Genomic DNA, 27,810 nt, shown 5'->3' on the forward strand with positions numbered 1-27,810 from the left:
GCGAATATGTCTGAACCTGAACACAGCCAACCAACGTATTAACAGTTCTACTGATTTATTTATAAAAAAACAATAGCAGATAATAATACTTAATGCCATCTGGGATAACACATGAGCAGCAAATTTCGCCATCGTCATCGTCATCATCACTGGCTCGACAACCCTGTGTTCGCTAAGAAATGTAAAGTCATTACCTTGACAATCCGTAGTTTCAAGGTAGAAGCAATTCAGATTTGCAAACATACATCTCTTAAGTATAATTAACTTTTTATGTTTCATGCATATTTTACCTTCTCCCTTTATTCATTCCTCGTGTGAAAATGACTATTGAAAGCAGGAGGGTCACATAGTCACTACTGGGTTTAACCTTTTGAGGGTCAGATGTCAGACTGAGTCCGCCACGTATTTTACGAATTTTATACGTGATCTGGAGTCAAACTGAGGCTAGCTTATCATTCAAGCCTTCTTCTTTGAACTGTTTTTATTTAACAAATTCAGAAAATCAACTACGATCGCCTTCAAAATAGTTCCCTTCTGAGTTGACACACTGCTGCATACAATGCTGCCAACGTTCAAAAGCAATTTTGCTTTCACATCTACCGAAAAAGAATGTGTTCCTTTGAGCACAGACTTTATCTTTGGGAAGAGGGAGACGTCGCAGCGAGCGATGTCTGGCGGATAGGGTGTAATACTGCTGATTTACCGTCTGGTCACTGGATACCCGCTCTGCTATCACAATACCCTTGATATCAAAGAAAATAATCAACATTGCCTTGAACTTCGAACGACTCATGCGTGCTTTTTTTGGTCTTGGAGATGATGTTGTCTTCCACTGTATTGATTGTCGCTTGGTTTTCGGATCATAATTGAAAAGTTTCAGTCGCGATTTCTTCAGTTTAACAAGAAACTTGATGTTAACTCCTTGTTCACGTTTGCAGTCAGACATTTTCCGGCCGAGGGTAAAAACACGTCTGTACAAAAATACTCGTCCACTGCTACTGAGTGAAGCAAACGAGTTGAAACTTGCGTCACTGGTAGAGGCCAGATCAGGGTAAAATATGAGGTGCGATCGGAAAGTTTCCAGACTGCGCGTATAAAAACCCGTACACTTATCTCAGGTATTAAATTCATCCATCACCCTCGAAGTAGTTCCCCTGGGAGTGAACACAACGATCCCAGCGCCGCTGCCAAGACTGGAAGCATCCCTGGAAATCTTTCTTTGTCAGCCTGTCAAGCACCATCTGCGATTCTGCCTGAATCTCTTCTATCGTCTCAAATCTCCTTCCCTTTAGCTGAATTTTCATCTTTGGGAAGAGGAAGAAGTCACACGGCGAATAAGGAGGGTGCGGGATGACGGCCATGGTGTTTGAGGCCAAAAACTGCCGAACTTTGAGGGCGGTGTGCGCTGGCGCGTTGTCATGATGCGTCGCATGTGGAGTTCTTCCTTTAGAATCAGCTGACAGGTCCCATAGCCTATCCCAACAATGTCGCACAAGTCGTTGATGGTACGACGTCGATCTTCATGAATGGCCTGCCGAATCTTCGTAACATTTTCGGGTGTTGTGCTCGAAGATGGTCGTCCAGATCGCTCGTCATCATCGACAGAGGTTCGGCCATTTTTAAAACGTGAATGCCACACAAAAGTTTGTGCACGACCCATTGCGGACTCCCCAAATGCTTGCTTTAGCATTTCATAGGTTTCCGTAGCCGTTTTGGCGAGTCTTTGGCAAGAGATTCAGGCAGAATCGCAGATGGTGCTTGACAGGCTGACAAAGAAAGATTTCCAGGGATGCTTCCAGGCTTGGCAGCGACGCTGGGATCGTTTTGTTCACTCCCAGGGGAACTACTTCGAGGGTGATGGATGAATTTAATACCTGAGATAAGTGTACGGGTTTTTATACGCGCAGTCTGGAAACTTTCCGATCGCACCTCGTAAGTGGTATTTAAATAGCCCAGGCAGTAGTAATATTTAAAAGGGACCGCATAGGGTTAACACATTAATGTGGGAAAATATTTACCAACCTCAAACTTTCGTGGGATTTCAGATTTATACAATTCGAATGCGCTGTCATATCCATCAGAAAATGTTCCCAGGATCCACCTGTCATAAATAAAATGTTTTTAAAAAATTAACCGTTTCAGGATTCCTTCAATACTGCACTGACTCATAGTAACTGGGCGATCCGCCTCAGAGTCAGAAATCCCTGAAACTGTATAGGACTGTATAAATTTTAGTGATGACACAACAATCTTTATTATATAAGAGGTTTCCACCTTTGAACAGACAGACTCTTGATGTGTGAAGTTCAATTTGTGCTTCGTTCAATATCTTCAACGATTAATAATGCAGATTTCGTAACGAAGGTGTAAAAATATGTCTATCAGTGCCATCTGAGCTAAATGTCCAGACGACAAAGAAATTTGACCACTTACAGTTGTTGCACCTGAAACAAAAAAGAACCTAGGCAATGAAATGAATTCTAACCAACAAAATTAAGAATTCAAACAACATTAATCTTATGGCACCTAAATTTCACACTGAATATTTTTTAAGATGGCTGTGTTCTGGGCTGTTGAGCTGTGTAGTCTGGTAGAAGTTTATACACGTTTCAGAGGTCCCTGCTGCCTCCATCAAGAGCGATGATCAATAAGACAGAAAATAATTTACGCATGTAAACAAATATTCTAAATAGCAAAGTATTAAGAATTCAAAACGAAACCTGACTTTTTATGTTCTGAAAATCCTGATATCCAGTCAACATCTCAACAACATTTAAATGTTTAGTTCATACTTCAAACAAAATTCAACGCGTCTCCATTACAAACACAAATCGATTAATTCTGTTACGGAAAATAATCGATCTTTACTCTTAGAATCACACTAAATCCATAAATACTCTCTGTTTTAAAAATTTACGTAAAATGGTTGTTAAAGCAGGTTTTATATGTAATTAACGTCGTGATTTGAAGTTTTAAAATAAAAACTGATTACAGGATCGTACTTTCAAAATACTGACTTGAGCTCTAGCAATGAAACAATGTTTTCAAACAATTTTCTACCGAGATCCTTGACTGACCACTAACAGAGTCTCCGAAATCTGTAGGTCAGTTTTTACCATCAACAATTAAAAACTAATATAGTAATGTTTGAATGCTACCACTGAGGTTCAAAGTAGCAACTTTCTTAGGGGCTGTGGACAAGCGGTTTATGTAACTGATTTTGATGTAATGTTGAAAACTCAAGAACATGTTGGTGGCATTATAAATGCAGTGAGATGTCATACGAGGTGCGATCAGAAAGTTTCAAGACTACGCCTATAAAAACCCGTACACTTATCTCAGGTATTAAATTCATCCATCACCCTCGAAGTAGTTCCGCTGGGAGTGAACACAACGATCCCTTGCGCCGCTGCCAAGCCTGGAAGCATCCCTGGAAATCTTTCTTTGTCAGCCTGTCAAGCACCATCTGCGATTCTGCCTGAATATCTTGCCAAAGACTCCCCAAATGCTTGCTTTAGCATTTCATAGGTTTCCGTAGCCGTTTTGGCGAGTCTTTGGCAAAATTTGATGCACACGCCATTCCGAAATCGCAGGAGGGTCGGTGTAATGCACTACCAAAACGCCCGTAACTAAGAAACAAATGCTAATTCGATGATGCCGGCTGGCACATTGATTCACTATGAATGTAGGCCGCACCCCCTAGCGGCAGAAGCTCGTACTACATCCAGTTCGCCCTCTATTGACACAGTCTTGAAACTTTCCGATCGCACATCGTACATTTCCGATTGTGCGTATGTAATTGTGATACCAGCCTCAGGATGGGTATAAAAGGCCCCCACCAGATCAAATGATGCTGCAGTGACTACGAAGAACGAAGAGTCTGTTTGTCCACAGGTAAGCGCGTCATATAACACGCAACACGACTTGGCAAGTGTTTCATTTTACGTTATTTAATGACGGTCTTTAAGCTGGAGTAAATGTAAAAACGGAATTTGATGATAAACTGAGACCCAAAGGATTTTTCATTCTCCTTCTAAATAATTAAAGTATTTTTACCTGTCGTTTTGTATCAGTGTAAAATTATGTCTTTTAAATTAAACAGTGGACATGAATTGAAGGTGTTTAAAAATAAAATAATTCAAAATTTGTTTTTATACAGTTTAATTCCATTTGAAAAGTTTGTTTTTTACCGTTCAATGCAACATTGAATAAGGCTAAGAACCTTTCGCAGTAAAAAACAGGATTGTTACGAAAAACATAACCTTAAAGTCTAGGAACCGGAAGGACTCTTTGGCACGACCATGACAATTTAAAAAGGATATGACATTTGGAATGTGGATCATTAGAAGTCTCTATAAGGTTGAGGCACTGAAATCAGTGAGTAGGGACTTAGAGAATTATAAGTTAGATTTAATGACAGTGCAGGAAGTACGATGGGAGGGGGAGGACGCGATCCCATTGGACAATTTAACATTTTTCCTATGGAAAGGGGAATGACAATCATCAGTTAGGGACAGGTTTTTTTTTTGTTCATAGCAGAATTAGGGCAGCAGTTAAGAGAGTGGAATTTGTTAGTGACCGGTTGTCTTATGTAATTTTGGAAGGACGTTGGTGCGATATTATTGTCTTTAATGTCTAAGTGTGGTAATTGCAGAGGAATATCTCTATTTTCAACCTCATAAAAAATTCTATTAAACATTCTTTTGGCAAGATTAACTCCACATGTTAATTAAATTATTGGGGATCGTCAGTGTGGGTTCAGACGAAACAGATCAACGATTGATCAGATCTTTTGCATTCGTCTGATACTAGATAAAAAATGGGACGTCAGTGGGACCGTACATTAATTATTTATAGATTTAAAAAAAAACCTATGACTCTGTGAAGAGAGAAGTGTTATATAATATTCTTATTGAATTTGGTATACCAAAGAAGCTAGTGGGTCTAATAAAAATGTGCTTAAATGAAACCTGTAGCAAAATTCTTTTACGTAAATATTTATCTGAATATTTTCCATCAAGAACGGTCTGAAACAAGACGTATTTGTTACTTGGCAAACTTCGCCGAAAAGAAAAGATGGCGTACGGCGAATAAATAAAATAGATGAGGTGGTAAATTTATTCATAGCTGGTGAATTTATCGACTCTTTCGATAGCTCAGGCTGTAAACAGTCGAATTACCGGATGAATACTTAATAAATCGGCAAGGATATAGTAGGAAGGAGTCGTCACCTATTTCAAAATACTCCCATAATTTATTTAGAGGGACTGAAAAAACTACAAATAATTTCCGTCAGAAAAGCCCTACTGGGATGAGATTTGAAATCGGGACCTTACGAATAAGAAGCTACAACGCTATTCACTCATAGACGATGCTCGAAGGATAGAAAAATCATATAGCATGAATTTGAAGTAAAAAAATTATCGCTCTGAAGAAGGAGGCAGCAAGGACATCTGAAACGTATTTAGCCATCTTCAGACTCACCGCCGCGTAAACTTCAAATCATACAAGAAAACGGACACTTGGGAGATCTAAGCGCAGATGGGATGATAATATTAAAATGGGCAGTTTAGGGCACGGCGGTTGGATCTTCAACAAGGATTCTTGTTAGTGGAGTGAGGTATAATTTTGAAACGAGAGTAGTTCGTCTGGACGTAACAGAACAAATTATTTGTTTAAATCTTATCAGTCTAATCACAATAAAATTCCTATTAAATATTAAAATATTACCATAATTAACATTTAAATATTTAAAATATATTAAATGATGTTCTCTATCATCTCAAGAACAAATTAATTTTTCCATCAACATTCTGGGCCATAAGTAACAAAATGACGCTGCATCTGGTACAAAAGTTCAAAGAGACACAAGACTTATCACGAATTTTTTCAAACGAAGCGGCAGTGGCCTATTTCAGCACACGACCTCGATGTTTGCTTGGAGGTGCTGAGGAAGATCACGACCGAATTGAGGTGTGTGGTGAGTGGACTCGGTCTTTCGCCTTCCACTACAGTTGGGTGGTATAGTTCAAGGTGAACACGACACTTCAAGCCACTGAAGCTCGCCTCTTAACCTTTGGATGGACTGAGTAACGCTTTTTGCAGACATGCAGGGGAAACTACAATGGCCGCTCCTTTATTTTGTAAATGAATAAAGAACTTGTTAATGTGACAACTGAAGAAAATATTCCATCCATGTTAGTAAGAGTGAAGTGTTCATTCTGAGCGTGATGATAATTATGGTGATAATAATAATAATAATAATGATTAAGGAGGAAATGGAGAATATCTTGAAATACAAGGACCTTCTCATTGAAATACAGAGAATTTTGAAAGTGAAATCAAAAGTAATCCCAATAATTATAGGAGCAACTGGAACCGTCTCGAAGTCACTTAAAAAATATTTGGCCAAGATCCCGGGCGAACACGACCTCAGGGAACTTCAGAAAACCGCCATTTTAGGATCTTCATACATCATTCGAAAGACGCTGTCGTAAAATATGTAATCATCTCTAAAAATAAAACTATATAATACATGTAACACGTATTAAAAACAAAATGTATTTCAGAAATATCTGCTGTACTATGTTCCTCAGGGGCAAGGTTTTTCTCGGGTACATAGAAGTAAATATCATGTAAAGTGGTGAACAGATGGAATATAATTATAATAATAATAATAAACATTTACTAAGTAGAAGACAGAATATGTTACAAGAAGAGACACTTAGTGATTTGTACGAGGTGCGATCGGAAAGTTTCCAGACTGTTACGTTTTGCTCTGACGTAAGCAAAGAGATCATATCTGAAGCTACTAGGCTGTCACAGTCAGGTTAACAACCAGCAGATTCTGACTAACAGCAACGATGGCAATTTTCCTTTTATTCTAAACGTACACAACTATTTTATTGTTCATACTGTTGGCTATCCCTAGCTCTTACGTCAGTGCAGATTTTGTAAAAAAATTATTACGTGGATTAGTAGTGGACAAATTGGCAGTGTGACAAGTTTTCACGGCGTCCAACGAATTTCATGATGGACGATGGGTCCGTGAGTGTCCACAGTTTCACAGAACATAACCTCACATTGTCGTAAGAACTTAAATTAAATTCTCCTGCTACAACACTAAACCGATCACGAGAAAATTAACAAACCACATTTCCTTAATGTTTATTTTACTACTGCGCTGCATTATTCTTCTCAGTCTTCCAAATTACCGCTTTCAAACTACTAACGAGACTGAAAACATGGCCGCAATGTTACTGGAGACTGCTCCGAATTCCTAAATCATAATTTCTTATGTTCTATTATATCAACGTGACGAACGCTCAAATTTGTGAGGTTAGATAATAATGACGTAATTACCCATGATCCTGTATGAATAAGTGGTGACGTCTTTACATACTACCAACGTGGCCGTAGAAATATTGTTGCCCTTTAGTCTATATTTTTGTATTTGGTATTTCCTCGGCTGTCCTGATGACGTAATCGTCTTTGATGTCACATTTATTTATCTTATGTCTATATTACAACACATTAAATACAAGTATTCGATGGACATTACAAATATAATATACTAGAATACAGTACTATAATTTTAGGTTAAGATTGGCAGTCCATTCAACTGCTGGTGGAGAGGCCCTCAGGTGGCAACCCTGTACAATATGTTTGATGGTCTGTTGACTCGCACCACAGTCACAGTTGGCTGTTTGAATTTTTCCCCACTTATTAAGGGCATCTGCGCATGCGCTGTGGCTGGTGAGGATCCTGTTGAAGGTTTTCCATGTTTGTCGAGGAAGGTCTTGTCCCGTTGGTAATTTCGAGATTAAGATGACAGCTGTCATGAGCTGGGAGGTTAGGATTTTCTCACGTAACAAGGTTTCTTGTCTACGTATTGCTGGTGGTAGAATTCTGCTCAGTATAGTTAGCCAGTGGGTGAGACAGCCTGTTATAGTCCTCAATGTAATGTTGCCCATCCTATTATTAAGGTGAAAACATGTGGTTTCTGTTTTGGAAGGGCTAGGAGTCAATCACCACTTCTTGGGAGGATTGTCTCAGTATTTTCCAAAAGCTTGTGTTGGGTTGCCAGTGCCAGGTCGTCCGAATATCTGAATTTTGTCGGTACTGTGTGTGGCATGTCCGAAATGTACAGGTTAAACAGTTTTATGTCACACATGCACAGAGACGGATATTTATGAGATTAGGTTTGGACGTTATACGACTGTAACCATAACTAAGATTTTTTATATTTAATTCATTTACTGATACCAAGAGATTGTCCTCCCGAATACGAAGCAAGAAAGTTAACCACTCGACCACGATGTTCGACTCGGAACTCGTAACTGTCCTCTTCGTATCAATATCGATCATTCTCGACTTCTTCTCCTGCTCTCAAAAAGTGTATTTAAGCTACTTCTGAATTCCTCTTTTTTATTATTTATTTATTATTTTGGTCCACACAACAATAGTGACAAAACAAGGACTTCACAGAATTTGTAAAGTGTTTCTTTGTTTTCGTTCTATTGTCCAACACCAAAGTCGACATAAGATAAAATTACAATTAAAAAAGTAAAGAATACATTTTGTCTACTTGCATTTCGTTAAATGTCATTCTCCCAAATATTTCAACTTTCTGGGAGACAGAAGAATGGATGTCGTGGGAGCCACTTCACCACGTAAAAAGGAAAAAATGGTGACTTGCTCCTTTAATTAACTGTCCACAGGAAGCAAGCTACTGTAACTGTGTCATGGCTGGCCTGCCAGTGCTTCCATCTATCGTATTACTTCTAACTTTGCACCTCGCGTCTGTGCAGAATCAGACGGTGGATTATAACCCTGACGCACACCTGTCAACGGTGAGTACGAAACTTCGATAATGGAGAGGAAAGTAAGCACGTGCCAATGCTAGACACAACCTCGCAGCGAAACTGCTTACAACAAAGAAATTTCAACAAACGATGTTCAGGCAACATTCTGATGTTCTTAAAACAACAAAGCCATACCTCGTAAAAATAATATTTAAAGATTCAGTTCTTTACCTCAAATAAAGCACAACACTTCACCATTACATAGATCAGTTGGTTAACGCTCTTTAATAATTGCTATTTACAGTCAGAGTAATTCGAAATCCATAAATATAAAAGAGAGAGTTTGATTTTTGAAGGAAATTGGGTACATAATTACCATGCAGTTAAAGGGTCAATGCCTTAAATTCCAAAGGGGATGATGGGTTACACTTCCACATCAGAACTGTTCGATATACTAGGTCGTCTCAGTGTCCTGTTAGTACGAATGCTCTAGCCAAAATGTGTCCTAGCCCACAGTCGCACTCATTTCTCTGTCGATCCGCGTGTTTTAGCCACAGCTGGTAAGCAAGTACGGCTATCCTGTGGAGAGTCACACAGTGCTGACCTCAGACGGCTACTTCCTCACTCTCCATCGCATCCCTCATGGCCGCCATAACGCGACGGTGTACAGTGGCGCCGTCATTGTACAGCACGGCGTTCTGAGCAGCTCGGCGGACTGGGTAATCCTCGGCCCAGACAAAGCTCTCGGTATGCGGACGATCTGTCGTGATTTCGACACTTTTTACTGCCATTTTGTGTAGGATGCTGGGGTTGAAATCGTACTTCTGGAAAATCTGGTCATTGTGTTTGATTAAAGTTTTTTTTCCAAAGGTGAAGATTTCGATGTTTTCGTCAAAAGTCAAAACAAGTCATGTTTGTCTTACGATGTATTAAGTGCAACTGCATTTTGGCTTATGCACACTCATTTACATTATCAGAACTGGAAATATGTGATGGCAATTATTTTCCTTAAAACAGACAGAAATTGCATATGAAATTTATGTAACTGGCTGAGGTATTTATTTCATTAATTTATATTGGGACAGTTATTTACGTATAAACAGGACATGAAGTTACAAGTAACGTCAGTGGTGGTTTCTCCCATAAGCCATCCAAAATATTAACCCAAATATCATAGTCTATGCACATCGACATAATATATACTCTTATATGTGCAAGAATATTAGATTCTGATGGGCACGTGTCTTAGTAAAACTTTGCTATAACTCAAAATACGAAGAAGTTTCAGCCCTGACGTCAAGGTATGTCGCCCATGAAGAAGTGGTCCGGTTGAAGAGGTAGTGTGAAAGCGAGCATTTTTCGGTAGGACTATACCTCCATTTAGAGGCAAGTGTCTAAATAATGTGACGAACATTTATTTAACCAGAAAGGCAAATAAATATTCAAATCCCTTTAAAGGAGCTACCCCCCCCCCCCTATTATTCATATTTAATAGAACCCATATTTATATTCTTGAATATGTTGTCATAAAATTTTGAAAGAAAAATTTACATTTGCTAACTAACTAACTAACTAACTAACTAGATGGCTTACCGAACCCGAAGGTTCATCACCGAATTAACCAAAGCCCTCCACCGGACCCTGTCCTGGGCCAACAAAATCCAGTTTCCTTCAACTCCTATCTCCCATAGATCCCGCCTGAGATTATCCTCCCATCTACGTCTAGGTCTCCCCAGCGGTCTCTTCCCTTCAGGTTTCCCAACCAGTACCCGGTGCAAACCTCTTGTCCCATCCATGCGCGCTACATGTCCCGCCCATCTCACTCTTCTCGACTTAATCACCCTCACAATACTGGGGGAGGAGTACAGATTTTTAAGCTCATCATTGTGCAGTTTTCTCCACGCCCCATCGTCTTCCCTCTTAGGCCCAAATATCCTCCTCAACACCCGATTCTCAAACACCTGCAATCTGTGTTCCTCCCTCTGAGTGAGAGACCATGTTTCGCACCCATACAAAACAACAGGCAAGATTATTGTTTTGTATACTTTAATTTTCAGGTTCTTAGAAATCAGACGGGAAGACAAAATATTTTGGACTGAGAAGTAGCAAGCATTTCCGGAATTTAGTCTCCTCCTAACTTCCTCACAAGTATCATTTTGATTTGTTATTGTTGTTCCCAAATATTTGAACTTTGTAACCCTTTCAAAGGATTTATTAGCCACCCTAAGATAATTTTGCCCGCCTGTCTTCTGATGACGAGATACTAACATGTACTTAGTTTTTTCTGAATTTACTTCCAGCCCCACCTGTCTACCAGCCTCTAGTAAAACTTCTGCGTTCCTCTTTATTGTATTTATATCGTCCCCCAATAAATTAACATCATCAGCAAATGCCAATAGCTGATGTGTCCCATTCAATTGCAAACCCTCCTGCCTGCCTTGGACCTTCCTGATGGCGTATTCTAGCGCAAAGTTAAAGAGCAAGGGAGACAAAGCATCTCCTTGTTTTAGACCGTTCTTGATGAGGAATGTCTCAGATACATATTTACCTACTCGAATTTTGCTACAGGTTTCATTTAAGCACATTTTTATTAGACCCACTAGCTTCTTTGGTATACCAAATTCAATAAGAATATTATATAGCACTTCTCTCTTCACAGAGTCATAGGCTTTTTTGAAATCTATAAATAACTGATAATTAAAATTACTAACGATTTCTCGATGTAACGATTAGTTAACTGTCGCACTCGAATTTGGCGCGTTTGTTTAAAAAATTGTTTTAGGTTAGGTTCCTCACCAGAAAGAAAAGGCACCAATGGGTTACTTGTTGGCAAGAGCAGGTCATGACGTGTAAAATGGACACTTGTTCTAGGTTACTTGTTGGCAAGAGCAGGTCATGACGTGTAAAATGGACACTTGTTCTAGGTTACTTGATGGCAAGAGCAGGTCATGACGTGTAAAATGCACACTTGTTCTAGGTTACTTGATGGCAAGAGCAGGTCATGACGTGTAAAATTTACACTGGTGCTGGGTTACTTGTTGGCAAGAGCGGGGTCATGACGACTAAAACTGACACTGGTTCTAGGTTATGTGCTGGCAGACGCGGGTTATGACGTCTGGTTGGGAAACGCAAGGGGCAACACTTACTCTAGAAGACACGTGAAGTTAACTACTGGAACAGAGCAATTTTGGGACTTCAGGTAAGCAGATCCACGAAGGGTAAAACTTGTCAGAAAATAAATATAAATAGAAATAAACAAACGTCTGCTACGTCATACAGAGAAATCGTTAGAGAATTAAGTCAACCATTTAAATATGAGTTAACGAACAGCTGGGTTAACTGAGCAAGCCACTAGAGTTTATCCCGAGTTTGTTAAGTTAAACCAACGTTTACGATAACATAGACACTCGGTCTACAACATCCATTTAAATATCTCTTTCATCTCATGTTGTCAGTTCCAAGATGTCTTGTCTCTTGTCTGAAACTACCTAACCGGCAGTGGCGGCTCGTGAGTCTGAGCAGCGATAGTGCTGTGTTAGGGGAAAAACCAGAATATTATTTCAACACATAACAATATAAATAACTAAAAAGTAAATTTACATCAGGAGAAAAGCCATACGTGATCGAGGATGTTGTAACTATTTGTAAGTCCAGAAGAAGGCGGCCATGAATTTTTACATTATTTCTTACTCAAAGACAATTTATAAAAAGTAATTTGCGGGGACTGCAGCTCCGATACGCGCTGTACCATTGAACTGCCCCTCACTCTACCGCCCGCCGCGCTCACTAAATTTCAACGGCTAACCGCACTGAAATCCTTGCAACCGGATGATAGCCCCGTCCTCCATCCCATTCCTCCTCGCCCGTGGACTTATTATCAGTTCAGTCGATTAGTGGATAATGACAACGTAAGGGGCAATATTAAAATAATGATACAGAGGAAACAAAGTGTTACAAATTATAAAAACAAAAATTAATTTTTTTAATTTTTGAAAAATTATAAGGGGTGTTGGAGCTCTGCAGCTCTTATAGACGAGCCGCCACTGCTGTCCAGCATAAAATAACTCTTTTACCTTCGCTGATAATACCAATAGGGCATCAGGGACAACTGAGGCATCTTGCAAGAACACCGGGGTTCGATATCCGACAGGGATTTCTTGTTCGTCTAATTATCTGTCGGGGCCTTCCTATCCTATTGAATAAGCAGTGGGATTATTTCCTAAGGAGATCCAATTGATACAAGTGGCTCCTTCTGCGGAGTAAATCGGCCGGAGGCTGAAGTTACCACTCATCTCTATTGTATCTGTCTTATAATATTCGGAGTAACCTTGCTACTCCTCAAGTTTTCCGATACCTCGGACATCATGAAACGATGTATTGATCTTCGATATGAATCGATTACTATTGTCTCTGTGTGAGTTGAAGTTACCACTCATCTCTATTGTATCTGTCTTATAATATTCGGAGTAACCTTTCATTGACGACCACCTTTCTACTCCTCAAGTTTTTCGATACCTCGGACATCATGAAACGATGTATCGATCTTCGATATGAATCGATTACTATTGTCTCTGTGTGAGTTGAAGTTACCACTCATCTCTATTGTATCTGTCTTATAATATTCGGAGTAACCTTGCTACTCCTCAAGTTTTTCGATACCTCGGACATCATGAAACGATGTATCGATCTTCGATATGAATCGATTACTATTGTCTCTGTGTGAGTTGCAGTTGGCACGAAATGGGAGTGTATGACTTGCCCGCGGTTGTGGACTACATCGTCAATACGACGGGTGAACAGCGGCTGTTCTACGTCGGCCATTCAATGGGAACGACAATGTTCTACGCTTTTCTGTCGGAACGACCTCAGTACAACGGAAAGATCCGGGCGATGTTCAGTCTCGCCCCCGTAGCGTTCTCATCGCACATGACGAACCCGTTGAGGGCATTCATCCTGACGAGAGGGCTCGAGGCGTTCTACGTAGGTCATCGGTGCACTAACAGTTATTAATAACTAAGTAATGAGTGTAATTCCTGCCTGTTAGTTGTTAATCAGGAGAAAAAGATTTGACCTTGAGAATGGGGAACTACGCGGAAGGTCAGTATTTTGCCCCCACAACGTCCGTGGACACTGAAAATGTCAAAGGTCTTGTCCTGAGTAACAGACAATTACTGGGACAACAAGGTTGAGCCATAGTTCGGGTGCTTTCTCGTTGGACAAGGTTGAATTCTCTTCCAGGACAGTCCATGTGGGTTTTGTTATGGGTTTTTCTCTTTGAAGGTACTATACAGTTGGCCAAATTTTTATACAATTTAATATTTTTATGATGAATTAGCAGTTAGGTTCAACAGAAACCCAGCTGAGAGTGATTAATGGATACTAAGATCGAATGTAATGGCTTCTGATGAGTGTCAGATGATAAAAAGTCACCAAATGAATAAGCTCATGAGTTGAAACATCTGAAGCCCCTGTCGGAAAACATGAAAGGCTCAAATACCTGTTGGCAAAGTCGTAATTGCAACTCTTTTAGATGATAAGGAGTCCATGTTTGAGAAATTGTCTTATTTCTGAGTTTCTACAGAAGGCACCAGTTCCATTCAGACCCCAAAGTTCAGAATTTTATGAGAAATAAATTTGGTTTTAGTGCCTGAATATGATGCATGTACTGGTTTTTTGGGGTTATGTTACTGGGCTAGAAAAAAATCAGCAGTAATTGCCACCAGAGGGATTCTACTGAACATCTGTGATCTATCAAGTGATGTTATCTGTGCCATACAGAGAACCATAAGGAATCTCGGAGTGATGAACGTCCTGTCAAATTCGGACCCTTTTGTCGAGATCGGCCGCCGTGCATGCAGGGACAAATCCTTCGCTAAAGCCGTCTGTGGAAACATCCTCCTCGTTTTAGGTGGCCTTGGCAGCAGCCAGATCAACGCAGTAAGCATTAACACAGCAGTGAGGGTAAAGCATGGAACCCACATAATTTCCGTCTTTGAATATAACCCAATACAAGAGCTGATAAATCCTAGGCGTATTTGAAATGACGTTGCAAAAATGCGTCTAACCTTTGGCACGTGTCTGGTTCCGTAAACTAAAGAAAGTGAGTGATCTAATATACGTAACTGCAGATTGAAACTGTGTGTGGAGCCACAGTACCGTATGCCTACGACGATAGGTAGCGCCACACTGATGCGTGTCGGTAAAAGTAAACTATGAAATAAAAGTAAAAAGGATTGCGAAATTTAGCTACTTCGGACAACCACAGCAATGAATCTTCAGGCTTTCATTAGCAAAACATGTTTCTCCATCCTGTATAGAAGTCATACAGGTTGATTAAACGTTCGGGTACAATTATTAAAGAGGTTGGTGAGGATATAATCTGGAAAAAGAAAATGAAAACAAAAAGTTTTCAGATGCACCACCGTTTCCGAGTTAAGGTATTTTTATGTTGATTTTATTATTGTGGTTGTCGATTTTTGTAAAATGGGAACAATTCGTTTTAACACATGCGAACTGACTTCCTTGTTTAGAACGAAAAAAGAAGAAGAAGAAGCCAATTTTGCCTGTTGTAGCATTTTTCGATCGTCACTTCAGAGTACGTAATTTTGAGCACTTGGTCTGTTCGTATGGTGGGGACTTGTCTGTGTAGTGAATGTACAAACAAATGTTCTGAGTTTCATTCCCTAATCTGAACATAAACCTCACACCGACGTCAAATTGAGCCCCTGAAGTAAACTACATGTTCATGTACGATGCCTCCAGCAAACCTAACCTCAATGGAAATTAAGTACATCGTAACGACCTGGTACATCCACAGCACAAACCTATCCTTCATGCATCACCAAAAACGAAAAAAAATTATGATATATATATTTAGGGGGGGGGGGGGGGAGCAGATCGGGAAAACGTGGACGCCGGGCGACGGACCTCCACACCCAATCCACCTGTTCCGAAAATTGTCTCGTCTTGTGTTCCGGTCACAATGGACGCCTGGACACTGGGGCCGTGGGTTCCAATTCCGCTCAAGGCATTGATATTTGTCTGCGTCTTTCTGTCTCGTGCTGTCTTGTGTACAGGCAGAGGCCTTGCGAAGGGCTGATCACTCGTTCAGGGGGTCCTACCAAATATCTAAAGAGATACAGTAACCTCCAAAAAGATAGCAACCTCCAAAAAGATAGCCGGATGCTTCTCGTAGGAGTGAAAAGGGAATAAAAAATAGTATTGTGTAGTCTAACACATCATCCTCATCCAGTAAGCTGCGTCTTCCAGGGCTAGCTCGTGCATACGGCATGACAACGCCAATTTCTCGCTGGATTACGAGTCACCTCTTAAAGGATAGTTACATAATGATATTAGTCACCTCGATAACAAAAGGATATGACAAACAAATTCAACTCAAATGGGAAATCTACTTAACCTTCATCCTCAACATTTTACAGAATACACAATAAGGTTTTAACGTGTTCACTGGTAGGGTCATCATCACTTCCGGCACATAAAAATCCTTTAATGTGTAGAATCAAATAAGGACAGACTCTCTGCAAAGATTTATTTGAATAACGAAGCAGTGCTCGTAAGTTGTTCCGGAATGGCAACAACGTGAGTTGTCAACATTTATTGTAACCTAACCTAACTTTACACTTTTGAATAATTTCATCTTGAGTTGCATTCATGATTTTTTGTGTAATTTTTTTACAGAACTAGACATAAGAAATGTTTCATGTAAAAATATTTTCACTTTTTGGTTAAGGTTTAACAATTTTGTATGTATTTTTGTGAATGGCACACCATTTTCATTTTATAATGAAATATGCATTCAGGGAATTTAAAATTTTGCAGTTAGCTCATAAAACTTCTACGTCCTTCGTTATGCACTGAATTCTAAAACTACAAACATTTAAAATTTGTGGTGACCTTGCTACTGATAATGTTAATAACAGTAGCTACTGGCTGGTTGTGAAAACTAGAGTGGGCCAAAGGTCATTAACAATTGGTGCATGCACTGACAAAGATTCTTGGCACTTCAAATCCTGCTAAATCACATAAGATTAACCCAAATACCATCCCTGAAACTCCTTCATAAGCAGAACTACTTAAGGTAACAAAATTTTCTGTTGCAGTCTGATATACCAACCATCCTAGGACACACTCCTGCAGGAACTTCCACCAAAACATTTCTTCACTTTGCACAACTGGTAAAATCTGGTAAGTGGATCTTAATTTTTAAAACGACGACTAAAACTCAGCTGTTATGGAATCAAAGAGGTTATCTTTCATGGTCTGCCTGTGGACCATAAACTGAGTCAGTTAAACCTAACATTTTAACAGTATCTCTGTTAGTAGATCGCAAAGATTCAATGCCACTAATACCAAAATCCACTGTCTGCCATAATTCTGAGACAGTTCCATCCAAAAAATATTTTGCTACGATCTGCCTTAATGTTCCCTAACCCCTAAACCAAGAGGTTTCTTCGCCATCGTAACCACATGTCCGGTCTACTGTATCCTGAACTTCCTATACAAACAATACTAGTTTACCCTCACATAATATTCCATATTGCCAACTTACTTCATCCTTCTCAGGCGCAAACATTTTCCTAACCACATTATTTTTAGGCATCTGTAATTTATTCAATTAAATGAAAATAAAAATCTCTACTTTGCAACAATTCAGATACATCAAGTCCTATTTAATTTAATGTACACATGAAGATGGCTGTCTTCTGGGCTGTACTGCCATTAAAGATAGGGTTATTAAGGTAAATATTATTACCTTAATAACCCTATCTTTAATTCCCTTCAAATGCTTAACCCCCACCCCCAACAACTCCCTTTCACTTACCCCCCCTACAAACAACCACGATCAATAGTGAACACAGTTCAGTTCAAATACGATAGTACTTCCAGACAGTCGGAACTCAACTACACCTCTCATCTCTGGTATGTTCATATTTACTTTTCAAATTATTATTTTGTTTTCTATTCTCTTTATTCTTATTCATTCATTAATATTTATTTATTCTTTGAATTATTTACATTACAGACTGATATAAAAAACATCAACAAAAATATTCACCAACCTAAAAGTTTATTTGAACACGACGCACATATATAGAACAACTTCAAATATATTAAAATGGAATCTGGAAGTGAACATCACTAATAAGTGATAAACAACTACAAAAAAGTTGCATATAAGAAATTATGATTAAGTTTTAAGTTTATATAATTTTAATTTTTACACACCTGAAGATGGTTCATCTAAGAACTGAAACATGTAGTGAGAAAGTGATGTTCCAAATGTAAATGGAATGTTTCGATAAGGAGCATCACATGGTATTTTAATTATCTTAATTCTAAATTTTAAATTGTGATTAGACGGACAAGATTAATTAATTAAATATATATTTTCACAATATGACGCAACTCTATCGTCTTGATGTTAGAAGCAGTAAGTACCTCTGAAATGTTCCATCTTCACAATCACCACGACAACAACTTCAAATCCTACCTAATGTATGCAAAGTTTTAAAAATTAATTTTTGATGTTTAATTAATATTTACTTCCATGTATGTTACCAACATTCAGTATTTATTTTCATTACAAATACTAGATCCACAATAATAATTACCAAGAACCATAGCAAATTGCTTTAACACCAACTTTATACTATAAAGTCAAAATAAATTTGGGTGTATTGTAAGATTTGACATTTTCATGGCAGTGAGTCCGAAGATGGCTGCCTTCTGGGTTGTGTTCTACCAGACTACACTGCGCAACAACCCAGAAGATAGTGATCTTCAATTATTGTATTATCCACATTACGATGAAGTGTAAATTACTCGTCTTCCGTGGCCATGTGCTCCGCAGGGAGATTCTGTCAATTCGACTATGGGCCTGATGGGAACAGCCGTCTTTATGGAGATGTGAAGCCCCCGGCCTACAAACTGGACAACTTGAAGGCACCGATCTCTCTGCACTACAGTGACCACGACTCACTCGCATCTCATACAGTAAGTAAACCGAGAGTTGCAAACTACTTTCAAAATGTAAACACCCTCTTAAAGAAATGAGATGGGCGAGGCATGTAGCACACATGGATGGGACAAGAGGTGTACACCGGGTATTGGTCAGGAAGCCTGAGGGGAGGAGGCCGCTGGGGAGACCTAGACGTAGATGGGAGGATAATCTCAGGAGTGATCTATGGGAGATAGGAGTTGAAGGAGACTGGATTTTGTTGGCCCAGGACAGGGTCCGGTGGAGGGCTTTGGTTAATTCGGGGATGAACCTTCGGGTTTCCTAAGCCATCCGCTTAGTTAGATAGACAGAGCACCCTATTCTTTGTTTTCCTCCAGTTGCTGTTTCACGCGAATTTTAGGTTCTTTAATTACCCTGTTTGCACTGCACAGAATGGAATAGAAATACAACAAAAACTGGTTGAAGGACTTGTCACGGCATATTCAAAATACCATCTCCACATTCTCCTGGATAGACAGGAAAACCAGAATAAACTCGGTTATGATGCTTTAACACGGCAAGATTTGAACTGGCAATAAGAATTAGTTACACGAACCTGCTCAGGAAATCATCGCTTTATAACTTTACTTGGCTTCATACGCATTTACTCGGATGTGTGCCTAGTAGGATGGAAATCTACGAAATAAACCAGGTAGAATCAAGGTAGCTTTTGTATGATTTAACTGGCAAAACTATGATATATGATAAAAACTGTTATACTGTCTTGTACTCCACTAAAAGGAATCTGTGCATGCTGAGTGCAAATTCTGCATTTGTCCCTGATCTGGGAAAGAACCTACCCCTTCGTTAAACTACGTTCCAGTGACACCAATGATCAATACTTACACGTTTAAATATTACAATACTGATGCATTACTATGTATAATTTTTCAAAATACACAGCAGAGCACAAACTACGATAACCTACAAAGTAAAAATAATATTAGTTCAATCTGGCACCACTGCTTCAACCTTTGTCTCTGTAGCCAGCTAAGGAAGTGGACACAGCACTCTGGCCAGTGATTTTCAAAGAATAAGCCTGTATCAGAGTCGATCTGCAGGGAATGTGTCAGGCCGTCAACGGCGCAGGACAAGGTCTCACGATTCTATTCTTGATACGCACGAGGCGTGACTCAAACATTCATGTGTCTGTTGACAAAACTGAAATGTCACTCACTTCTGACACTGGTTAACAAATACATGGAGCCAAATCATACGCAGATTATTATAAAGTAGATGGGGCAGAGTGAGTTTCTATTCATTGTCCACAGAGGATTAGCCCTGGAGAATGCCTATTCTCCTATCCAATAGGTAGCTCTTGAAACATAATTAGGATACGGCTGACCAAACAGTGAAGTCAAGAACTCAACTGGATTTAGTAAAGTCTTATCTGTACTTCCCCATGAACCAACATGGCATGACAAAAGGATAAGAAATAATTATAACTTTACGCTGGGTCACTCTAAGACATCCTTTTCTTTCAGTCCTACACACAATTAGTTTAGATACTCTATTAAGGTATTTAATGGCATAGAATTACTAATTTATAAATTTACAAACAAAGCTGGGATTCCCTTAAAATAAGCTGTCTGAAATAATGAAAATGCTTATTTCTTGTATCATGTATCTTTAATCTTAATCGTCAGAACATCATGGCTTTAGCATGGTTAAACCGGCTGTACATCACACTAGCATACCGCTAAACCACAAGAATTGATGTCTGGTTGGTAACCCCATAGTATAGGTGTTAAATCCTCTCCTTCCATATGATAAAGGTCAATGAACATTCCTCAATATTTGTAAGTACGTGTGTATTAATCTTCTATGGGCAACACACGCAAGGAGGTAAAGGTGAGCCACTTTAATCTCTTCATGCATAAAAGTCTACACAGTGCGACACAATCTCACCATCACTGAATTAACATTCCGAAAATGAAAACGTGACATCACACAGTAACAAAGCTTGAAAATACCAAACAGATCGCTTTATGCATTAAACTCCATATGCTGTCCTAGAAACTATCAAGAAGAGCCTATGCCAAAGAGCAGAGTCCTTCTTGCTAACAGCAGCTCATATAATCAAGAAATTCCCTGCATTTTATGGAACTCAAAGTTCATTACCAGGTCGACGAAAGCCTGTCCCTGAATCACTGAGCATTATTATAACCCCCATTTCTATCAAGATCAATTTTTATATTATCCTCCCATCTATGCCTATGTCTTCCAAGTGGTTCCTTTCCTTCACATTTTTGTAACCAAAACTTTGTATGCATTTACTCGTATAAACCCCCCTTTTTATACTGTCTAGCTTGAGTTGCGTGGTGAGGAGTACAAATTATGAAGTTCATCATTATGCAATTTTCTCCAGCCTCCGCTTACTCCCTCCCTCTCCTCAGCACCTAAATTCATGTCTTCTCTTAAAGTAAAAGGCCATATTTCATGCCCATATGAAACTGCAGGTAAAATTATAGTTCTGATATTTTAATTTTTATGTCATTAGATAGGTAACAGGAAGCTAAAGTTGGCTGTCATCTTTAGGTTGTGAAGCCTCGTGATCCTGTAGGTTGTTAAGAAAATTCTGTAGGAACTTCGGTAACTAACCGTAAGACCGTACAGCATCACAGCCCAGAAGACGATGAGTATCTTCAGTGCTCAAATATATTAAAGTCTGAGAAAGATGAAAAGTTGTGAAGTGAACGGCAGCGTTCCCCAAATTTAATCTTCTCTTTATGTCTTCGGGAATGTAATTTTGGTTTGTTGCCATCATTACCAGATATTTTAAATCTGCGACATTAGAGTGGCTTGTTTTTGTTTCCATTTTAACCTTATTACAAACACATTCAGAATATTAATCTAATATACACGTAGATGACTGTCTTGCGAGTTAGCGCTACAACCAGGAAGACAGCCATCTTTGAAATCACTGCCGTGAAAACCTCAATCCTACTATGCACGTAGTTGTAAGAATTAAGTATGATTTATTAAACATGTGTGATATTAATAAATAATGAATTTAATTACATGAATGCAGTTAATTTTAAGAAAAACCCAGGCAAAATATGGATATTTGTTGAAGTTCAGATCCTATGATAATAATTGCATATAAATCATATTACCTGATACTCAAATCTAAAAGTTCTTGACGATGGTGATGAGTCATTTGAATAAAAATTTTCTTGGATATTATCCATCGTCTAGTAAATAAAATATAAGACATAAAACGTATTGAGTTCCATGAGACCCAGAACAGTCGAGAGACAGACTAGGCAGTGTGTGTACGGGATCCCTTGTGATTGCGGTAGATGGTATATCAGCGAAACTAGCAGACCCCTGGAGGTACGCATAAAGGAACATAAATATTACTTCAGACAGGGCCTGCTGGAGAAATCGAGATTGGCCCAACATGCGTATGAAGATCATCATGTCTGTTGGGATGGAGCCAGGGTGTTACTAACAGAACCTAATACCGTCTACAGGAAATACAAGGAGGCGGCACACATGGCACTACTCGCCAATCCTATCAGCCAGCCTAGTTTGGATTTATCTCATATTTGGATTCCGGTCATCTCTGAAGAAGTCCAAGTTGTGCATCGAGTTTCAAATTAATGTTCATATGTATTTATTCCCACATTTTGTGAGTCTTTGTTTTATTTGGCTTTTTCGTGTTTAACGAATTTTGTTTCTACTGAAGATTTCTGTCTTCTGGGTTATTGCGCTGTGTAGTCTGGTCTGTTTCTACTATTTTATTCTTTTACGTCCCACGGATGGATGGTGTGGTGATGTTCTTGTATTCTGAGACTTTCACTTTTATACTTTGTCCGGAGATAGGGATTAGCTCTATCTAGTGGGCCAAACTGAGTAGGAACCTGAAGACGGAGATAGAGCCCCATCTCCGAAACGTCGTGTTATGTCTTATATTTTATTTACTAGACGATGGATAATCCCCACTAAATGGTACCTGCACCATGTCGTGGTGGTGGGGCTTGAGTACCTCAGTGACCCCAAGAGCTATGCTGGCGGTAGCTTAGCTACTGGTAGGGCCTCCCTAGCCAGATTGGTCGAGGGGGAGAGGTCAGACTAAGACAGGTACCCTGGTCCTCCAGGTTGGGGGTTGGTCGCAAGGCTAACAACCTTGCACCGTAAAAAGGAAGATGTTTCGAAACCTCAATCAAAGCCTCGGATAGAATGGACCTAACAATAGGACCGAATGGAAGAGGAGAATTGAGGAGGCCATGGACCGAACGCAGACCGGAGAGCCATAGAAGAAGAAGAAGAAGACGACGGATAATATCCAAGAAAATTTTTATTCAAATTACCTGATACTGTTTATAAATTGCACTCATTGGTTTTCAAGGCTGAGGAAAATGTTAACAGATAAGCCAAAATGGTCTGCGGGCTGCAGCAAATCTCTACATTTAATTTAATTCACTTAAAGAGGTCTTTCTATTCATAGGATGTTCTGCTGTTACATAAACAGCTCCCAAATCCTATTGGTTACTTCCGGGTGCCGCTGAGGGAGTTCAACCACCTAGACTTCCTGTGGGGGAAGGACGTCAGGACCTTGGTTTACGACTACATTCTTGAACTCATGAGCAAATATTAATAAAGAGGACATGGCTCAGGGAAGATCTCACAAAATTGATGATTTGAGGTTCTCACGGCAGTGAGTATGAAGATGGACGTTTTTACTACAACTCACAAGACAGTCATCTTCATCTCATAGAATGGTTCCACACATGACACAAGTAATGGACGGCATATAAAGAAAATCATTAACTTCAATGCTTCATATGCTTCAAATAAAAGGCAGATAAATCTATTTTCAAAAGAGGTTGATTCAAAAATGATATGGCTTGATTATGTCCAATAATGTTCACTGGCTTAGTTGTGGGTGTGCGCTTATCAGATTTTCCGTGTTTCAACAAGATAAAAATGTTTTTGGGGGTGAAAATCAACAATATCTGCAGTTAGATGATATGAAATAGCTTTTCACTCCAGTGTTGTACTTCACTGACTTAAGCGTTCACTTGAATGAGTTAAACGTGAAACTGCGACGTTCAGAGAACGCAGCTGACATAGTTGTCAGTCATAAACACTGCAGTAGTTGAAAAGAAACCAAAATTATGTCAACATGATTTGAACAGTCACAGACTACAATGATTCCTTGAAATGGATGATCTTAAAATAATTTGGAACTCGGAGAAGACAACATATGGAAGCTTTCTCAGATATTATTACCTCAGCGGAATAAAGGTTTTCCTCGAGATTTTTGGACTTCAGTCATCTCGAGTAAACAGTAAAGTTTCTGAAGTCCTGACATTGTACAATTTTAAATGTTAGAATGTATTGAACTGCATATTAGTCTATCTCAATTTGGCGTGAGTCCTTTAGCGAACTAAAAAAACAAAATCTTAGAAATGGAATGCAAATGTTTAGAAGGGAATGCATATTAAACAAATATTAAGGTTGAAGATAAAGTGACAGAAGGCTAAAACACATTGGCAACCATATTTTATACTCTGAAACAATCTTCGGTGGCAGTTAACAATTTTCACATTTATTTATATTTCTGAAATTTATTTTATGCGATGAATAATACAAAATTTGATTTTGGAAATAGACTTATTGATGAAAGCAAAGTTGCTCATGTGAATTTGAGTATGATTAATTATGAACCTGATATAATAGCATCAACAGCTATGATTAAACAGTACACTTCTCACTAACTTGAATGGCAATAATTTATTTAGAACAGGCTATGATGCCATTAAGATAAAAAATTTGATAATTTTAATGTTTACTAGTTTCCACTCTAAACTTTAAGATGACCCAGCATTAGTCAACGTGAACACGTCACTGATTGCAGCAACTACAGTTCTGATCTTAGTTATTTTCATGTTACTTGTGTCCTTCTGCAATATTATCAAGGTTTTCTGTAACAGATGGAGAATTGACAGAGTTAGCGTTGTTTCTAATATAAGCACCTTGTTGCAAGGTAATAATACTAACTTATCATAACAAATATGAAGTCCTTCTAATGAAGTAGAATAAATGGTCCCTTTTATGAATCTTGAAGGGTGACGCCTATCTTCACAAGATCCTGACATGCAATCCGATAAGGAACCAACTGAGTTCATTCCAAACTACAATATTCACTACCTTTAATACCCATTTTAATATAAACCTCCCATTTATGACTAGGTCTCTCAAGTAATATCTCTTCAGTTTTCTTACTGAAATTCTGTGCGTTAATGTGTATTTCTCACTGATCCCCAAGCATGCTACATCTTCCACCAATTTAACGTTATCTGGTTTGATCATGTGAGATGCAAAACAGTACGAGACTGAGTAAAACAATTTTAGATGCAGTGGATAATTAGTCCTTTTACTGTTAGTGAAAGAGAAAATATGTCAATTAGGTGTGTCTCAGTAAATATTCGACAGACTGACAGAGTCTGGATACTAATGCCATATTCATACCTACACAAGGTAAATATTATTTCTTTTCACTTTAAAACTCAGTTTATACCTAAGACATTACACACTGTCTGCGCAACAAAATAATTTCATTGTACCTTGCTGCATATGTAACTTTACAATGTCCTGTATGTCCACTGATATCTCCCATATGTTGAATAATTTTACACCAATCTTCACGAATGCGGATACATTTACATTTGAACTTTATACCCTTTTTAGTAGTATTTAATAATGGATTCTAAATGTTACTCTAAATCAGGGGTGGCCAGCCCGCGGGCCGCATGTGGCCCGCCTTGAACATTTTTCCGGCCCGCGAGATTCATCACACTTTTACAAAATATATTTATTTTATAATGGCCAAAGTAGTGAAAACCAATGTATTAAAAAAATACATTATTTGTGGGGATATATAATTTTATATGTGGCCCGCGGAGTTATGATGCATTTCCAAAGTGGCCCGAAAGATCATTTGGGTTGGCCACCCCTGCTCTAAATGAATCTTGCCACTGTCAACACATCCTCAAGAAAAAGGTGAAACAACCTCAATTATAGTAGTTTCATCTCTGAACAGATTATTGATGGTGTATAGGTTAGGGTTGTCAGCTGCTTCATTCAGCACCAAGACATATCAGTTTCTGTAAATGTACATGTCAGTGTGATTAATTTGCTGTATAAATAATAGCACGAGGAATATTTAATTTCTTTCACATTATGAAGGAAGTCAGTCCAGTAATAATACTGAACATATGTAAAAAATATTCCTTGATAGGTTTAAAATTTATGAATTAACTGTGGAACATGGGCGCAAGATTTCATGGCTACCAAAATACAACTGCCAGTTTAATCTGACTGAAATGGACTGGTCACAGGCTAAATGGTATCACACAAGCAACAATGGACAGAATGGGATTGGAATGGAAGCAGTGAAAAATACACGGGTGGAATCATTGGAGCAGGTCTGTTCTTTTTGTTCGATGACAACCAAGCAAACGCACACACTGCCTCATGAAATAAATTCAATTACTATTGTGGAATTCTGTTAAAGAATGTGGACGCTGGTACAAATTTCATGTAGGAAAATTCTGTATGGCACACAGAGAGGCTGACGAAGGACACAGCTGGGAAATAAACTTCTACAGAAACCCGAAACCCAGACATCCATCATATTATTAGCACTGAAGAGACCTCTGACGATGAAAATGATTCAGATGACTGACCACTCTCACTGGGATAAACGTTATAGTATTAAACGGTAATTCAAGTTGGCTTGATTCACAATGATGTTACCAGGTAGATGACAGGTATCAGTGAAAGTAAAATGATGATGATACAATTACATATTGTATTCTGTGCATGCACACCACTAACCTAACCTAACTTAAACCTCTGATATATATGTTATGCCACAGCTGACTTCTCTAAACTCATACTTTGTGACTTCCTACATTTGGTAATATCAGCATGACGGTTGCTTGAATTCATGAGACAGAATGAAGGTGAATCCCACAATTCTCTGTGCGTCACCAACTTAACATAATCTAATAAGAATTCACTTGTGATATCTGCCTGTGTGCATCTAACAATTTGATTATGTCTAAAAGGATTTTAAAGAAATTTGTTATGGCTACGACTACTCCAAACAGTTACTTTTCAAGTTCCTGTGCTTGGTAGTACCAACAGGACTGATGCTTCAATTAGTGAGGTGGGATGATGATGTTATTAAATTTCCTATATTTCATAATATCAATGAGATGGATGCCAAAGTCATGATGTTAAACAATGGTGACTCAATTATTCATAATGGTGATGATGTCATCAGCCTACATAAGGTAATTTTTAATAACTAACTAGCTAGCTTATGGGAACCCAAAGGTTCATCACCAAATTAACCAAAGCCCTCCACCAGTCCCTATCCTGGGCCAACAAAATCCAGTCACCTTCAACTCCTATCTCCCATAGATCCCACCTGACATTATCCTCCCATCTACGTCTAGGTCTCCCCAGAGGTCTCTTCCCCTCAGGCTTCCCAAATAGTGGACCCAACCAACCAGATGGCTTACCAAACCCGAAGGTTCATCACCGAATTAACCAAAGCCCTCCACCGGATCCTGTCCCGGGCCAACAAAATCCAGTCTCCTTCAATTCCTATCTCCCATAGATCCCGCCTGAGATTATCCTCCCATCTACGTCTAGGTCTCCCCAGCGGTCTCTTTCCCTCAGGCTTCCCGACCAATACCCGGTGCACACTTCTTATCCCATCCATGCACGCTACATACTCCGCCCATCTCATTCTTCTCGACTTAATCACCCTGAAAATATTGGGTAAGGAATACAAATACTTAAGCTCATCATTATGAAATTTTCTCCATACCCCATCCTCTACTAATTTGACCATCATATTCAATAGTACCTGGTCCCTTGGTTGACACATGTATCATATATTTTCATGTCTATCTCAAAAATAGTAAAATACTGAGTGGCAACAGGATTCCATATATGACTTAAATT

The 27,810-nt window shown here is 39.0% G+C and overlaps 2 protein-coding genes across 5 annotated transcripts in view; one reads left to right on the forward strand and one right to left on the reverse strand.

Annotated features, from left to right (window-relative positions):
* Positions 1-2,227: 2,227 nt before the first annotated feature.
* The window catches only part of LOC110830570 (histone deacetylase 8), a 45,135-nt gene continuing 19,552 nt past the window's right edge, over positions 2,228-27,810 (reverse strand). Inside the window, exon 9 of one of the 3 annotated variants that reach the window (XM_022065658.2) lies at positions 2,228-2,444. In XM_022065658.2, coding sequence (XP_021921350.2) covers positions 2,332-2,444 — 113 coding nt within the window. In that variant the 3' untranslated portion in view covers positions 2,228-2,331. Of the gene's footprint in view, positions 2,445-20,429; positions 25,938-27,810 lie in introns of those variants that run through there. The other 2 variants (XM_022065659.2, XM_022065660.2) reach the window with 2 other exon arrangements.
* Positions 3,859-27,810, forward strand: part of LOC110830571 (lipase 3) — a 35,594-nt gene continuing 11,642 nt past the window's right edge. Inside the window, exons 1-9 of one of the 2 annotated variants that reach the window (XM_022065662.2) lie at positions 3,859-3,894; positions 8,721-8,852; positions 9,356-9,551; positions 11,889-12,003; positions 13,535-13,784; positions 14,583-14,741; positions 16,925-17,009; positions 18,676-18,818; positions 23,276-24,897. In XM_022065662.2, coding sequence (XP_021921354.2) covers positions 8,745-8,852; positions 9,356-9,551; positions 11,889-12,003; positions 13,535-13,784; positions 14,583-14,741; positions 16,925-17,009; positions 18,676-18,818; positions 23,276-23,425 — 1,206 coding nt within the window. In that variant the 5' untranslated portion in view covers positions 3,859-3,894; positions 8,721-8,744 and the 3' untranslated portion in view covers positions 23,426-24,897. Of the gene's footprint in view, positions 3,895-8,720; positions 8,853-9,355; positions 9,552-11,888; positions 12,004-13,534; positions 13,785-14,582; positions 14,742-16,924; positions 17,010-18,675; positions 18,819-23,275; positions 24,898-27,810 lie in introns of those variants that run through there. The other variant, XM_022065663.2, reaches the window with a different exon arrangement.

The sequence above is a fragment of the Zootermopsis nevadensis genome, unplaced genomic scaffold (genome assembly GCF_977971745.1).
Source record: "Zootermopsis nevadensis isolate Lab colony 2312 unplaced genomic scaffold, Znev_1.0 Znev_ptg000017l, whole genome shotgun sequence".
Classification (NCBI taxonomy): domain Eukaryota; kingdom Metazoa; phylum Arthropoda; class Insecta; order Blattodea; family Termopsidae; genus Zootermopsis; species Zootermopsis nevadensis.